General features: G+C 36.5%; 3 protein-coding genes across 3 annotated transcripts; all 3 read right to left on the reverse strand.

The window, feature by feature from the left end:
* Positions 1–1,832: 1,832 nt before the first annotated feature.
* LOC122041365 (WAT1-related protein At4g08290-like) lies at positions 1,833–3,505 on the reverse strand. Its single transcript, XM_042601013.1, has 4 exons — positions 3,269–3,505; positions 2,214–2,369; positions 1,975–2,123; positions 1,833–1,854 (listed from the first exon to the last, which is right to left on the reverse strand). Exons 1-4 carry the CDS (start codon positions 3,473–3,475, stop codon positions 1,833–1,835), a joined length of 534 nt encoding a protein of 177 aa, XP_042456947.1. The 5' UTR covers positions 3,476–3,505.
* A 1,883-nt stretch (positions 3,506–5,388) lies between these two features.
* Positions 5,389–11,371, reverse strand: LOC121975362 (exosome complex component RRP42-like). The gene is made up of 9 exons (XM_042526968.1): positions 10,961–11,371; positions 10,811–10,871; positions 9,169–9,302; positions 8,991–9,047; positions 8,750–8,842; positions 7,717–7,795; positions 6,823–6,947; positions 5,943–6,086; positions 5,389–5,833 (listed from the first exon to the last, which is right to left on the reverse strand). Exons 3-9 carry the CDS (start codon positions 9,292–9,294, stop codon positions 5,591–5,593), a joined length of 867 nt encoding a protein of 288 aa, XP_042382902.1. The 5' UTR covers positions 9,295–9,302; positions 10,811–10,871; positions 10,961–11,371; the 3' UTR covers positions 5,389–5,590.
* Positions 11,372–13,722: 2,351 nt separating this feature from the next.
* On the reverse strand, positions 13,723–15,633 carry LOC122041373. Its single transcript, XM_042601024.1, has 7 exons — positions 15,571–15,633; positions 15,368–15,490; positions 15,237–15,280; positions 15,042–15,167; positions 14,094–14,178; positions 13,913–13,969; positions 13,723–13,830 (listed from the first exon to the last, which is right to left on the reverse strand). Exons 1-7 carry the CDS (start codon positions 15,631–15,633, stop codon positions 13,738–13,740), a joined length of 591 nt encoding a protein of 196 aa, XP_042456958.1. The 3' UTR covers positions 13,723–13,737.
* Between the last annotated feature and the right edge of the window lie 806 nt (positions 15,634–16,439).

Raw genomic sequence — 16,439 nt, forward strand, 5'->3', positions numbered from 1 at the left:
GTAAATATTCATTTTATATAATTACTTGATAGTAAATATAAATTACACACACAACACTGTCAGCAATGGCTCGTATAAATGAAAAATACCCAGCACTCTGACAACCAAATTCGACTCAAAATGAAAATGAAACAACATTTTCATTGGTGTTCTTTCATAAATAAAATACATTTCACTGTCGTGCCAATTATAATATAACCTATTCATAAATGCATTTACAAAATGGTTGTGGCTAACAAGGGTTGTTGGTTGCTTGATACCTGACAGTTAGTGTTCCATGTTTCTCTTGGATCTTCATGTTCGCCAGAGTCATGAGGTGATTCCTTAGCCTTCACCCAAATGAACAAGTATAGGCCAACAATAACCATTGTCATGCCTGTCGAGCTGTCCAGTGTGTAGCAGAAACATCAAATTTCTTTCAAGAAATGTTAGAAGGGAGGAAAAAAAGTTAAGAAAACAATTGAAGTGCACAATGAGATGTAGAAGAGGAAAAGAAGAAACATTTCTTCTAGTTCATGTAACTTACGAGCTACGAATATTTTGATTTCTCAAGTTGTTTGGAGCTTGGTCATACTTCTGTTACTCCTTTATCTAAGAAGTGTCGGATTGACACAGCTGCTTGGCTCGACATGAGCAAGACTTAAATGGGTTGATCATAAAAAAGCTTAAATTATCAACAAATATCCTTCTACCTCACTCTTCATCCTCATCCAACCACATTCTTACACTCCCACTTCATATTCATTTTCTCATTCTCTTTTAAATTGTAATTCATTATATTTTATTGTTAGTATGAGAAGAGGGTATAATGAACAAGCATAATATAAACATGTGCATGTGCCTCAAACATGTTGGTTCCTCTCTTCAAACATGTTAAAGCTTGTGTTAGCAATGTTTAATTTTAACTTCAGTTTATACTTAATTTACTTTGGCTATTGCACACCTTATTCTTGCCACATACACACTACTAATATTGGATTTGATTAATTGATTTGAATACATTTTTAGTCATCTATTCACCCTCCCCCTCTAGCTTCGGATCTACAAAACATTGCTTAATTTGATGCCACAGACTGTTTAGGAGATAAAAGAGAGTACGACAAACCACTAACCAGGAAGAGAAACCACCATTGTTATAGGATGATCCCAATCCCATGTCAAAATGTGACAGGCATGCTAGAATTTTATTTTATTTTTTATTTTTTGTACATCTTGATACTTCCGAAGGAAGCTATGAAGATACCTTATTGCGTGTTCTGGTGCATTGTGGTCAGCACTGACCAAGGTCATGCTTGATCTTACCCAAACATGGTTCTATTCGAGTTGGCTAAGCCAGGTTGTTTTGGCACAACCCACAGACACCTATTGTTCCACTCCACAGACTAATTTTCTATGAGAATGATTCGAGTCTCAAATCTCAAGGTACCCCTTGAGGCAAGCATGCTGGTGGTAAATTATCTCTTATCTTCAACCAATTAAAAGAATCTGATTCACACATTTTGGATTCAAGCCTTCAATAATTGCACCCAATCACTATGTACTAACACTGACTTCGTACTCAATCTTTAAAGGTGCTTCTAATTAGAGTACTCAAACACAATTAAAAATAAATTACAATTAAGAGAGCATAGAAATGCTCATCCAAGACAAAGTCCAAATGCCAACTAAGAAAGTATACAAATGCTCACCCAAGAACTCTGCTACTTATTATGTGCTTGTACCTTGTCTCATCTTAAAATTCTGAGGAATTCAAGGCATTAACTCTAGAGGGCAATAGAATGAAATGGGACTGATGAGAATGAGAATGAAAATGAAATGACAAGTAGAATGTGTCATTTCATTTCTATTTTTTGGCTGCATTAGTAGAAAAGTAAAAGCGAAATGATCTGTTTCATTCCTTTATCTGGTTGTATCAATGAAAAAGACTAACAAGTGAAATAACAAATGAAATTATTCATCTTTAAAGTTTTTTACCAGCTCCAGGTTAGCTGTTCATGCAGTAGCAAAGGCTCAAGAATGGCAACTATCACTGTACTCAGGGGACTGAAAGCTGAAACATAGACTGCACCCTTTTCCTTCACACACATTATTATGATGAATCTTTCTGCACCCATGCAAATTCCCTGCAAAGGGATCAAAAAATTGCACAATTTGATCCCCATCAGCTAACAAAGATGCAGAAAGCAAAAGAGAAAGCTAAGTGAGATATTTACAATGCAAACTATGAGAAGGAGCTGCATGTTCCACTGCAAATTTAGGGCTGAGGGCTTCTCCAATATGAGTGAAGCAACTGCACACTGGAGGAGGCCCATTAAGTTGATCAGGAACGAGAGGGAGAGTTTACAAGGGTATTCTTCAATTATTGTCTCCTGTGAACATTCAGGATACAAAATAATCATCCTCTGAAGTTAAGGTTTGTCAAGTATGAGTGGGTTGAATTAGACGTGGTGCAAAATGTAACCTGCAAGGTTCTTCGTCTTTATAGATAACCAAAAATATTATACATTCAGATCATTACTGACTATGAAAACAATTTCAAAGGTCTTTACTAACTTGATAAGGATGGAACCATAGATGTTTTCCTTGCTTAGGGTGGTGAACTTTAATCACTTTCTCTCTACCTTGATTTTTCTGAAATCATTTATTGCATCCTCTTTACAGTCCAGATGGCCAGATGTATTTTTACCCAAAGAAACCTCTTCATGATCTTTGTTAGAATTTCACATAGTTCCTTCATTTTGATGGTAACTTAAGACGCATGATTTCCATGGTTGAGAAATATATACACTCCCTTCTATAAAGTGCACTTTTATCTCCATGATTCATTATACAACTTACCTAAATAATTTTAACTCTTGTCTATTTACTTGTTGTTTGGGATCTCAATTAAGTTGGCTTCTTTATTGAAATTAGTTTCTTCCAAAGAATGTTGTCATTTATCTCATAACAAGTATTTTATAGAAATTCCTAGATGGCAGATGTAGCTCGTCACTCCACCTTGATAATGTGGATTTTGTCTAAACCAACATAATACAAGATCATAATAGAAAGATTATATTATGTCACTATTACTTGTTTACATAGTGCATAGACTAGTAGGAGTTTTGCTTGTTAGGTAATAACAAATAAGCATTCACAACTTTTCTTGCCATACAACTTGAAATGAAACATCAAGAATGATAACCTTTAAGCGATCCCTTTAAAGAAATATTAAACCAAATTCAAATCTTATTACTTAGAAAATTTAAACATTAAAGAAAGTTTGTACCTGGTAAAGTAGATAAGCTGAGCAGGAGGAACACCCAATGATGGCAATAAAGGCTCCCAATATGAAGTTACCACCACTTTGGCCAAGGAATTTGAGCACTGGCGACAAGGGAAATGACTCTATGTTTAATCCTAATTGTTGTAGATGTCGGCTTTCATGATGGCCCCTGAAGAAGGTCATCACCATTGCCCCTCCTAAACCTAGCATTATTCCTAGGATCTTCACTTGCCCATCCCTTTTCATTATATTCAATTCCTCCAATCTAATCAATCACACTAGTAATTAGTGAAACACACATCAAATTGAGGAGCTTAACTACTGCATAAGGCACTTACTTGGAGATTTCCATAAAGAACCGCATACAAAGTCATGCGATGCGTAAAGGACTTGATGAATCCACTCAGATTGCCTAGATCGAATGACTTTGCAGGGAACCTTCACAGGAAATCACTATGCAAGCCCCATGCACAATAGTTATGTTCCAAGTTGAGGCATTAAACTTTAATTACATAGTCACCTGAGGAGATAGGCTAGCAAGAAAGTAATTGAAGGTATGAGATTGTTCATAGTGCCACAAAGATGGAGGAAGTGAGTGCGGTACCAGCATTATGCAACATTTGATTCAATGTTACTCTACAAAATGCATATGAAACTAAAAATAGATAAATCAACGACTTACTTGTGAATAAAATGGATTGCAATTTCAAGCATTAAAATAAAATTGAGCATGAAACACTAACAACATATTGAATTAAGAGTCTATGCATTTCAAAATAATTAGTTATTTGACATGGACATATTTTCCTAATATATAAATATAATGGACTATTGTATATGGACATACTAATTAACATATTCCAAAATGAATAGCCACTTAAAGGGAATCACCTTTCTAATATATAGACATAATGATCAAATCTTAATAGGAGACACTGAAAGTTAAATGTTTAAAGTTTTATAGATTAATGACAAAATATATGTTATTAAATTTAGCAGTGGTAATCGTAACGAGAAAATTGTTAAAATACGAGACGACGAGTTACTAAAAGTTTAAGTATGTGGATCATTTTTTAATTATACGCTCTACAATTATACTATTCCAAGGATAAGAATTTATTAATATTCATTGAATATATATAAAATTAATTAAATATAGAAGTTTGAATAACTCTTGAATGAATCAAACTCAAGTTAACAAGCTTGGGCTATGGTGTAATGAAAAGGCAATAAGTTGTCACTCAGGTATTTAAGGTTTAATCCCCAGTTACGGAGTATTTATAAAGATTTTTCCTCAAAATATGAGCTCGCAATCATAGGATGGTGGGCTTTGTGGCCGTTTATCGCGAGCGCTTCCTGATTTACCCTAAGGCCCGTAGGAAACTTTCATAAAGCTGATATGGTCACCCAAGATTCGATGTTACCAGATTTAACATTTCTAAGATACATTTGTAGGGATTTTTCTTCTAAATAGGATGTATAATTACGAGATATTAAGTTTATGAGTTATAAATATTTCCTGATTTATTCTGATAATTAATGGAAATTTTTTTTAGCTAAGCAATCACCCTATGTTCGATGGTATTAGTTCAATATTTTTTTAAAAAAAAAATCAAGTTAAGAAAAAAATCAAGCTAAGTTTTAAACATCATTTCTACCACTTTCAACTTTATTCGATTACATCAAATAAATTTAAATAATAAAAATTTTAAAAATTCTAGAAAGGATTTTAATGCATTAAACACATCTTTAATGCAGAAGTCTAATTTGAAAAGGAAGGTATAGTAGAAAGGAATCTTGTGAAACAATTTGTTTAATTAAATCCATTTTTAATGTAGAAGTCTATCTTGACGATAGGAAGGTGACATGTTTACTGGCACCTAATTTAGTTTAATTTGTCATTAGTGCATGAACGATTGATACAATAAAAAAATAGTTCCGTCAGTGCACGAAACTCATGAAAAAAAAATCTTATCCTAGTTCTTCTGTTTTTGGTGCAATAATGAACAATAAATATAATAGTGGAAGCCTACCAATCTATATAATATATAAATTTTAAAATATAGTTTCAGTAAAATAAAAAAATATCTTCAATAGACACTTTAAAATGCCAAAAATGCCTATTTGACTTTGATCCTCCTGTCATTATATCTCATTAATAAGATTTCTACTTTAATCTAAGCACTACATTACTAAAGTTCTGTTTAGATGATAAAAATTGCTCCACAACATTCAAACGTAAAGCTGACAGCAATTACTAAAAGAAATGAGTCGAACATTCGATCTCCTGCAGATTGGGAGGAAACTTTGGAGGATGCAGACAGATCATTGTTCCTGGGTTGCTGCTGCCTCTGCAGCGGCGATCTCTGAATCGAGCATAGACATCAGTTGCTCGCCTACATGCTGTGCTACTGAAATCATGTCAAGAACAACACTTGGGTCCAAGCCAGCAGCGCCTCGCTTCGTCAGTCCACATATATGTCCATGCCTATTCAAGGAGACAGACATAGCGGAGCTCATTTGAGACTCCTCTTCCAAAGTCGCATCAGCAATGTAGTGGCGACCGACCTGATAACACATCAGTTGTAATAGCTTGCAAGCAACCAATGCCCCTTTCCAACCAGGCAAGGGGATAGGTGCAAACTTGAACGTAGAGTATGATAGTTATTTCGATTACCTTAGTCAGGGTAACTATAACAGGGACTCCAGTAGTGTCAAACTGCAAGAACTCTTCATCGCTGAGATCAACATCTGGTTGGTCATTTGGTGAAGGTCCAAGAATAACAGTGACCTTTGGGATGCCTGTATTACTTAAAGCTACCTGGAACAACAACAATATATGATGATGAATAGATGGCTAAAAGGATTCAAAGGAGTGACAATAACTTTGCAACATTACATACAATAAAGATCTAATTTGCATCATTGCGACCGAAATTCTTTCCAATATCAAATAGTAGGCAGCACTCGATGTGAAGCTTTATATTAAACTAGGACGGGAGATTTTATTCATGATGTCTTAAAGAGTTTCTAATATCAAATAGCAGGCAGCACTGGTGTGACTCAACACACGACAACGTGAAGCTTTATATTAAACGAGGACGGGAAGTTTTATTCATGATGTCTTAAAGAGTTTCTAATATCAAATAGCAGGCAGCACTGTGTGACTAAACACACGACAACGTGAAGCTTTATATTAAACAAGGACGGGAGGTTTTATTCATGACGTCTTAAAGAGTGCTTGACTCAACTCATTTTGATGAGACTGAGAATACAAAAAAAAAAAAAGTTCCATCCAACTAGCACACTAAGAGAAATGGGTTGTCATTCTCAAATTTTGGCATCTTTCACAGAAGGGAGTATGATCAATGACCATTATCAATCAGAAAATAACTAGACACAGAAGAAAGCAAGTAAAAGTGCATTATATTTGATATTGATCTAGAACTCATACAATCTGGAGACTACAAAAAAGGTAGAAACTTTAATGAGCACTGGATAAGATGCTAGGATTAAGGAAATCAAGAATTGCTGACTCTAGTACTAAGATTGATTACCTTGATTGCAGCGCCTAATGCATCAAGTAGATTTCCATCTGAACTGACAACTAGGCCATCAATGTACAAATCCCAGCACACCTTACCCTCGACAATGACAAGGGACGAGGGATCGATTCCAGCCCCTACAACAAGGAGAAAGAATTGTATGCAAAGAAAAGTTTGTAGTCTAAAAGGAAGTTGATTGACTGCCAAATGAGAATTTAGACACAGCAAGTTGGTCAGGAAAAAATCAGAAAATTTGCATGACAACTAAATGGTGGGAAAAGCATAAATGTCCATGAGGCATGCTTGGATAATGGTCCTGTTCCTTGACTAATGTGTAATCTAGTACACATGATTTCCAATTAAATTCTTCGAGTTAGAAGCAAAACGAAAGAAGACTAACATAAGATTAAGTGAAAAAACATACGAAAGTATTGGCATATGCTACAAAATTAAAGTGGAATGGATTTTATTGGCCATGATGCATAGAAAGTGAATTCAAACAATGAAAACTTGGGATTTCAGCACTTGGTAATAAAAAAAACAAGAAAGAACTGCTGGCCATACTTGGTTTTGCCCATGTTTTTAGTGAAGAATACATGATGTAGATAAACATGAATCATTTTTACCACTGCTGATGTTAAACAGGTATAAAGACAAATCACCAATTATGGATCCAAAGTAGGATTGTTATTATTGAAAATGCCATTTGGAAGGATTCAAAAATTTGCCTATAAAGTTAATATGCACAAGACCAAGTGACATGCATTATGCAGAATGAAAGCTGTCTTTCTCCGTAATACAGAGAAAACAATGACTCACTCTAAGTTAGGCAATTAATGGATTTTCAACTAGTTAGAAGCAATCAGAATTACTGATATCAATAACCAACGGATACTAGAAACATACCTGCTCCGCTCTTACCACCTAGTAAACATCTCTGAAGAGCAACTGAGAGTTCTGAAGACAGTTCTTCACCTCCCCTTCCCTGTCATAGTTTTAAAATAAATAAATTTCAATTAGAATTGCAAAATAAATCAATTTGTACCAAAAATTTACTACCAGGACCATCTTCCATTTCCCTGATAGCTACAGATACTTCATGCAAGGCAAATTTAAAAATTAAAGCAGCAAAAAAAAAAAAAAAGGCATCGTCTTCAATTTTGGCCATTGTAGTAGGACTATTAAAAGCATAAACCGATAGTCTATCTGTTCTATAGACCTTTGTCTGAAGAATTATGTACATCATTCATCAAGGTTCCACATAGTCATATATTTTTGCTTCTCATCCCCATTCTCAGTAATAGTTCCAATTTTGTCTGTTTAGGTACGAATTTGACAAAAGCCAGCTGATTCTTTTGCTTCTTTTCTCGATACTCAACAAATAAGTCATTGTACCTATAGGGATGGCAACTTGATGTATGTAGGGACTTAACTGAACCCAACCCATTCACCCGACAATATAGAGAACATATAGGGAAAATTTTGAAATCTCCTGGAGCAGTGAACGATGCTGAGTTGAAACCTAATCTTCAAGGAGAAGGATATTTTTCACATTTTCTTACATTTAACAATTATTAATTATTATGTTGCGATGTCCTATTTTGCTTTGATATCATCGAGATATGGGGATAAGGAAGATGATCACACCCTCATACGATATCACGCTCCAGCCCGATTTCATCCCTACCATATTTTTTAAGTGACTAAATTCAATGATCACATTTACATTTTTAGGAGCCTTCATTGTTTCCATTGCATATACATTCACAAACATCATAAAGAATGAAAACTATGAAGCAAAACAATATTTAAAAAGTCCAATAAGATCTCATTCTAATATATTGATAAAGTGCATTAGTTTTTCCATTACAGAAAAAGATATCCCAGAAAGTTAATCCGCACGAGGAACACCATGACAATATAAAACTGACCTACTAACCTCAAACATTGGTGCTGCTGTCGGACTGCAGTCAACAAAAATAGAAACTTTTCCTTTATCCGGTTGTAGAGAGCTTGGCTTCCCCAATTCTGCCTAAATAACCCAATATCATGTAAAAATTCACAAAAACCAACCAATGCAAAAACTAGAAGGCTTTACTCCATGGTTATGACATAAGGGACCCTGGTATCCTCGCCTCAGATATTGTTACTGGAGAGAAACCCAGATATCAATAATATACCTTAATGCTAACAATAACATCTGTTGCTCCCAATCTAACTCGTGCAGACCCATTCGCCTAAGAAACAACAGGAGCAGAGAAATGCTTATGAAGTAGAACTCCTTACAAAACAGAAGGGGAGAGACAATAACTACTAGAACAACAACAAAATTAAATCAAATAAAAATCTGCATTTAACCTGAGGAATGACTCCTGTCTCGATTGAGATGGGTCGGTAATGGAGTCTTTTTCGACCGTCCGTGCGGAGGTCCTGAGCAATCCCACCATGTATGAATTGTTTCTCTCCTAGAGAAAGGCCTACCATTATCCTCTCTACAATGAAAAAATGAATGTTATAATAGGAGAAAACACATCATAGAAAGCTACCATAATAGCTAAGTATTTATATCTCATACAACAAAATGATGAGTTATCAGAAATACAATTTAAATTTAACCAGATCTGTCACTATTCATATATGTCAGTATATTAAACAAGATATTAGAGTTTTAGAGAAAGTCATAGTTCTTCAAAATTAAGGTATATCAACTAGCTAGCATCCCTTTTACTTGTGAAAAAATTAAATAATTAAGAGTAGATACTTTTTTATGGTATTTTTCACTAGTAAAAATCACACATTGTTAATTAATCATTAACTTAAGGAAATTGACTTCAGTGTCAACTAACTATTGAATACTTGTTATTTATTACTTAATGCTTCGCTGCAAGTCACTAAATAACTTTTGCAGGAAGAATTAAAACCGACAGAAACATCCAATAGTTAGTTGACACTGAAGTCGCATTCATTTTGTTGTCCATGGTGATTCATAGCTCTGATGATAGAATCTGTGTTAATTCCTTTGATCGCAACAGGCAATTTTTAATTCAGTCAGTTCTCCATCCAACTCTTGCTAAACATTTCATCTACCAAACAAGTAAATGAAGACTTGACAACCAACCCAAACCAGGAAATAGATTCAACACGGCAGAAAATTTTAACTTTACAAAGTCTAATGCAATCAACCAAACATGCAAAATAAAAAACAGATTTTAAAAAATGACAACTTTCAATATCAGGAACACTAGAGCGGGGAGCAAAAAAACGGAATGTTGTTGATGATACACGCATAATCGATCTATAGAAGTTAGCAGATACCCGAACATGGAGCTCTTCCGACCTAGGAACATCAGACCACGTTCAATGGCTAGCTTAGTAAAAGTCTCCAACTCAGCCATAATAAAACAACAGATTTCTCACCTGTTGAGGAATCAACTCCCATGATTTTGTAAGTTTTGACGATAGGATGAGTAGAAAACTAACTTAGTAAAAGTCTCCAACTCAGCCATAATAATAAGGTAATTTCATAGAACCAAGACCTCTATGTTATATTGAGAATAAACATGAGATGTAGAGGTGACCAAGTTCAAGAAATTAAGAATCTCTAAAAGTCTCACAAGATCAAACATTTGTATGCTTCTTGTGCAAAGCAACTAAATTCGATTACAACTACAAGCGATACAACCACTCCATGGCTCTATTGTAGAACCTTTCAAAGGATGTCTTTAAGCTAGTTATGTTTTGTGCAAAGCAAAGATATAAGGGTGAATTTGCTAATGAAGTACCTTTAGGTGATGAGCAAGGTCATAGCACATCATTAGCCAAGTGGAGTAAACTAAAGAATCCCTAGATCTCATAACACTCACTAAGATTGAACACGTTACATAAGAAATTACATAAGAAAGAAACATATCCATCAAAATTCAAAGAAAAAAGACCAAACACATATACAAGTGAAGCTTGTTAGATAAGAACTGAAACTTAAAACTATTATTATATATACCTGTTTGATTCGATTATGTAGAAAGGAGCAAGGTGACTATTAAATTCTTCCAATCTACAACCTAAAAAAAAACAAGAAATTAGCAAGAAATTAGTTAGGAGAATATACAATAACAAACTTCCAATCCACAACATTAAAAAAGAAAATTACAAATCACGGTGAGATCCGCAGATTAGGGAGCAGCGACGACAAGAATGAGTTTGGGAGGAGAAAGGCAGAATCACAGCGTGTAGGCAGTGCTGTGGAGGAATCGTGGTGGAGGCCGGCGGCGGCACAGGTATGCGTGAGCGTGGGTGAAGATCCCAGCGACAGTGAGAGCAGATTAGGGAGAGGAGCGGCAACGAACGAGAGCAGAGGGAGGAGAAAGGGAGAGGAGCGCCGATGAGAGCAGATTAGGGAGGAGCAAGGAGAAAAGCGGCGATGACGAGAGAAGCTAAGGGAAGAGAAAGGGAGAGGATCGGAGCGGGGTGGGGGAGCGGCGCTTAGGGTGGGGGAGCGGCGAGCGAGAACAGTGAAGAGCAAGGAGAAAATCGGCGTGTGATGAGGGAATGGGTTAGCGTTAGGGCAGGGAAAAAAAACCAAAAAAACTTAATTATTAAGTGATTATTAGGATAGTATATGGCGACATTAGTAAAATTTGTCACTATATATTATCTAACATGATATTTTTATATTTAAAATAATAATTTTTGATAAATGTCATTAAAAAATATTTATAATGACATTTTAAATTAAATGTCATGAAGAAAATGTCGTAATAGGCTAAATTTCTAATAGTGGTCGGAGCTGCTGTGGCTGAACATTACTCCATCGACCCTCCACCCTAAACCCTAAAGCTAGGTTTTATCCTTTTTCCTCTTTCTCTCTTCCGCCGCACTACTCTTTTCCCGATAACCTCTTCTCCCGCGATCGTTGCTCCAACCGTCCTCAACATCTTCTCCAGCAACTTAGATTGGCGTTCCTCGATCAAGTGATCGCAGCCACCCAACCGTCGAGTAACGTTCAGCCACAACAGCTCCAGCCATCGAACGTGTCCGACGTTCCTAGGTCGGAAGAGCTCCACGTTCGGGTATGTGCTAACTTCTATAGATCAATCATGCGTGTATCATCAACAACATTCCGTTTTTTTGCTCCCCGCTCTAATGTTCCTGATTCATAGCTCTGATGATAGAATCTGTGTTAATTCCTTTGATCGCAACAGACAATTTTTAATTCTGTCGATTCTCCATCTAACTCTTGCTAAACATTTCATCTACCAAATGAAGACTTGACAACCAACCCAATCAGGAAATAGATTCAACACGACAGAAAATTTTAACTTTACAAAGTCTAACGCAATCAACCAAATATGCAAAATAAAACAACAGATTTTAAAAAATGACAACTTTCAATATCAGGAACACCAGAGCGGAGAGCAAACAAATGGAATGTTGTTGATGATACACGCATGATCGATTTGTAGAAGTTAACATATACCCGAACGTGGAGCTATTCTGACCTAGGAACGTCGGACCACGTTCGATGGCTGGAGCTGCTGTGGCTGAACGTTGGTTGTGATCGCTCAACCGAGGAACGTCAGTCTAACCTAGCTTTAGGGTTGAGGGTGGAGGGATCGCGGGAGAAGAGGTTGCGGCGGGAAAAGAGCAGTGCGGCGGCGGAAGAAGAGGAAAAATGATAAAACCTAGCTTTAGGGTTGAGGGTGGAGGGATCGCGGGAGAAGAGGTTGCGGCGGGAAAAGAGCAGTGCGGTGGCGGAAGAAGAGGAAAAAGGATAAAACCTAGTTTAGGGCTGAGGGTGGAGGGATCGCGGGAGAAGAGGTTGCGGCGGGAAAGGCGGAAGAAGAGGAAAAAGGATAAAACCTAGCTTTAGGGTTGAGGGTGGAGGGATCGCGGGAGAAGAGGTTGCGGCGGGAAAAGAGCAGTGCGGCGGCGGAAGAAGAGGAAAAAGGATAAAACCTAGGGTTGAGGGTGGAGGGTCGATGGGGATTTGTATATATTTTATTATTATTATTATTCTTTCTTCTCCTTTCCTTTCAGTCCAATTCGGAGGGATTCAAAAATTATACATCAAAGGCGACGAATCCCAAAAAATCATGACCGTCTATTTTAGGCACACCTGATCACTCACTACATTCTACCAATGGATCCCGTTTATCAAAATTGGGCTGGCGTAACAACCTAAAAAAAATAAGTCCCATAAATACTATATACGATATTTTTTACTCATTAAAATTATCAATATTAAATTACAATTAAAAATACATGTGAATTATATATTATTTTTGTCCTCCTAACGGGCGACTTTTAAATATATTCAGATTAAATATCGAAATTGAGGTGTATCTCTCCATGTTCCCAGATTAGCATTGTACTTTTGTATTTTTTTTTAATGATCTATCCGGTTTTACAAAAAAAAAGTTTTATCAATCATAGATAAATCGAGAAGCCGGTATAGGTTCATAAACTTAATATACCATATTCATTAATAAAGAGACTCAGCTTGTTCAAGTAAACTGATCTCATGTGAACACAACTTTTCCCTAGATTATTTACTTGCAACAAATACCAAATTTTAATGTTTATAGGAATGTAAACATAGTCCATTCAATCAAAGTTAGGCCTCAAATCTTACTTAAAAGTAAAGAATAAGATTGAATGGTAGACTGATAAGTTCCTAATTAAGTTCAAATCTCATTTACCTATTGAACGGTGCTATTATAAAATCTTAAGGTTCAAATCACAATCTTGATGGACCTTTTCTGGAGCCCTGGATAACAATGTGAGAGCATGATACAAACAATCGATAACAAAATATAGTTTCCTGATTTGGAAAAGTTGAGAGTTCATCATGAAGGATTATTAAAACAGGTAAACATTTTCTAGTGAAATGCATGCTTAACCATTATTTTATTTAGCAAAATAAAAAAATCATTGTCGGGAACCATCATCTGCAGCTGCTTGAAATGCTCGCAGGAACACATCAGGAGGCTGTCCACCGCTGATCTTGTATTTTTCATTAATCTGATAGAAAAAGAATATCAATTGGAAAGAGACGGTCTAAAATATTGTAAAAGAAATAAGGCACTAGGATAAAACAAATCACCACAAAGTGGGGAACTCCATTGATGCGAGAAGAATACTTTTCAAGCTCTTCATTGACCTTTCAATGGCAGAAAACGAAGATAAAAGCAAATAAAACTCTTTGAAGTAGTTAGAAACAAGAATTTTGAAAAGATTGAAGAATTTTGTTTTTTGTTTTTGTTTTTGTAATAACAAGTAACAACCTCCTCTATCCCTTTTGTTGGGTCGTGGAGCAATTCTGAAGCTCCTTCTATGCCAACCTTCTCAGCAGCATCCAATAGAACTTTCCTGTATTTATTTCAAGATTTCATATGCCAAATTTCTAACAAAGGGTAACCCGGTGCACGAAGCTCCCGTCATGTGGGGTCCCGGGGAAAGATCCATTGTTCGCAGTCTTACCTTGCTTTTTGCAAGTGGCTGTTTCCAGAATTCGAACCCGTGATCTTTTGGTCACATGACAATAATTTTATCGTTGTGCCAAGGCTCCCCTTCAAGCCAAATTTCTAACAAAGGCATGAAAATTTGACAGGATGAATTCGAACCGATCAATGTAATCGTATATTTCTTCTAGCAGTACAACTAGCATGGTTAGAAATTTGGAAAAGTAATAAGTGTTTGCACTAGAGGGAGAAATATCCACACTCATCTCAATGGTAAGAAACACTACAATTTCATTCCAAAATCTGTGCAAAACGAGCAATCAGTATAAAAATATTTCAAACTATGTTGGAACTCCACTACTATTTTGTACCCGTAATATGCAGAAGACTGGAACGAATGTAGCACATGAATTACTTTTGATCATACTAATTTGTGTATGAAACCTAATAGGAATATCTATAAAGGAGTCATAGTTCTATGGAATTATTTTCATCTCAGTTAGCTCAACACCATTGGTGCCGCAAAGTAAAGCTTGGTGAAATTAAGGTCGGTGTATCTACCTCAGTTCATGTTTAAGCAACTCCATGATAATTATTCCTAATTAAGCTAGTTTTAAGATGCAAATTCAACGATAACAAAGCCATCAATCATAGGAATGCAGAAGCTTATAACTCTTGTTGACTAGATTTATTAGATTTCTATATGCATATGAAAAAAAAAAAAACTAAAGAAAATATGACTATTTTCCAATAACTCAGAAGAATTCTTACCGATCTCCAATGTACTTTCCTTGACAGAAGTAGTTGAGGAACAACTCCTCTACAAGAGCATTTTGTTTATCATAACCTTGGCTTGCAGAAAATGTTATAAGTCTGTGACTATCCAGTGTACTTCCCCTGAATCACCCATGAATGTGTTAACATTCTTTACGCTCAATTACAAGGTCTTATATGTTGTTCACTTACGTTAACCCAGAGGTATCATACTCAAATCCAAGGCTATTAAATATCTGCAAAACAAAACATATATTATGCCTCAAGATGTTTTTGATCAGTCAGATATTAGACTAAAACTCAGAACATAACTACAAAAGGACCTTTGTCATCCTAGACATCATCGCCTCATACTGTGAAGCTCCAAACTTCTGTTTATAGAAGTCTGTCTTGTTAATTCCTTCTTTGGGTGCATCAGGGTTGAGAAAAAATGGATGCCACCGAACCTGGAGGTGAATAACAAGGATTATGGAAGGAAAAGGTTAATTGAAATGATAAGAAGATTTTTATCAACAAGAAGAGAAACCTCAAAGTTAAATCCATCTTTTGCTGAATCTATGGCCTTTTGAAGGTTCTGTTTTCCAATCATCATAATTATGCATGAATTCATTGTAAAGATAACAATCAGCAAAATCAATGGCCTGGAAGCATCCGACGATCGAACTTTAATTTTGATAATGGCAAAGGAATTCAAAGTTAAGTTTAATTATTGTCTAACAGTTTAATTGAGTGTTTCAGGAAAGTCCTAACTGCGGTTAGGCAAGTGAAAAACCCTAGGGGACGGTAACCCTAGGTCATAAGGGGTGGTAACCCTATGCGGAAAGTCTTGGCAGGTCGGAGCTTCAGGCAAAAATCCTAGGGGGCGGTAACTCTAGGTTAAAATCCTGGCGTCGCGAACCGAGTAGAAGTCTGGGTGGGTCGAGGACCGGACATCCAACATGAAGACCGGAAGCATCGGACGCTGAGCAAAAGTCCAGTCGATCTGGAGGATCGTACTGGCAACAGGTAAATCTCCTGAGTGGAGTAGGTGAGGACGCGTTTCCCGTAGAGGGAACAGTAGGCGTCGGGTCGACCTAGGGTTTCCGGTGGAAAATCCAAAGTCAGACCCGAATAGTCCGATGACTATCGATTATATCATTTATCATATTGTATATGTGCTAATTTTGTGTTGCAGGGTAGCTTTGTGATTAACATATCTTGCAGGGACCAAAGTGCAAACATATGCTTCGGATGAACAGTACCGAGGCGCCTCCATGGAGCTTGGAGGCGCCTCGGGTGCTAATGTGACGTGGCTGCGCAGACCCGCTGAAGGCGCCTCTGGTGTGCATGGAGGCGCCTTGGACACCCAGTTGGAGGCGCCTTATGGGAGGATGAAGGTGCCGTGAAGGGATAAGG

The sequence above is a fragment of the Zingiber officinale genome, chromosome 1B (assembly GCF_018446385.1).
Source record: "Zingiber officinale cultivar Zhangliang chromosome 1B, Zo_v1.1, whole genome shotgun sequence".
NCBI lineage: Eukaryota > Viridiplantae > Streptophyta > Magnoliopsida > Zingiberales > Zingiberaceae > Zingiber > Zingiber officinale.

What these genes read in the sequence shown, in the direction of transcription:
- LOC122041373 (XM_042601024.1), bottom strand. Translation starts at nt 15,633, where the DNA reads ATGATTGGAAAACAGAACCTTCAAAAGGCCATAGATTCAGCAAAAGAT. An exon ending in TGATGTCTAGGATGACAAAG is followed by an intron (nt 15,281 to 15,367) that starts GTCCTTTTGTAG and finishes TTTGTTTTGCAG; the next exon opens with ATATTTAATAGCCTTGGATT. An exon ending in TATGATACCTCTGGGTTAAC is followed by an intron (nt 15,168 to 15,236) that starts GTAAGTGAACAA and finishes TGGGTGATTCAG; the next exon opens with GGGAAGTACACTGGATAGTC.
- LOC122041365 (XM_042601013.1), bottom strand. Translation starts at nt 3,475, where the DNA reads ATGCTAGGTTTAGGAGGGGCAATGGTGATGACCTTCTTCAGGGGCCAT. An exon ending in TCCTTCTCATAGTTTGCATT is followed by an intron (nt 2,124 to 2,213) that starts GTAAATATCTCA and finishes ATCCCTTTGCAG; the next exon opens with GGAATTTGCATGGGTGCAGA. An exon ending in GAACAGCTAACCTGGAGCTG is followed by an intron (nt 1,855 to 1,974) that starts GTAAAAAACTTT and finishes CTACTAATGCAG; the next exon opens with CCAAAAAATAGAAATGAAAT.
- LOC121975362 (XM_042526968.1), bottom strand. Translation starts at nt 9,294, where the DNA reads ATGGTAGGCCTTTCTCTAGGAGAGAAACAATTCATACATGGTGGGATT. An exon ending in CAGCAGCACCAATGTTTGAG is followed by an intron (nt 7,796 to 8,749) that starts GTTAGTAGGTCA and finishes AAACTATGACAG; the next exon opens with GGAAGGGGAGGTGAAGAACT. An exon ending in CATTAGGCGCTGCAATCAAG is followed by an intron (nt 6,087 to 6,822) that starts GTAATCAATCTT and finishes TTGTTGTTCCAG; the next exon opens with GTAGCTTTAAGTAATACAGG.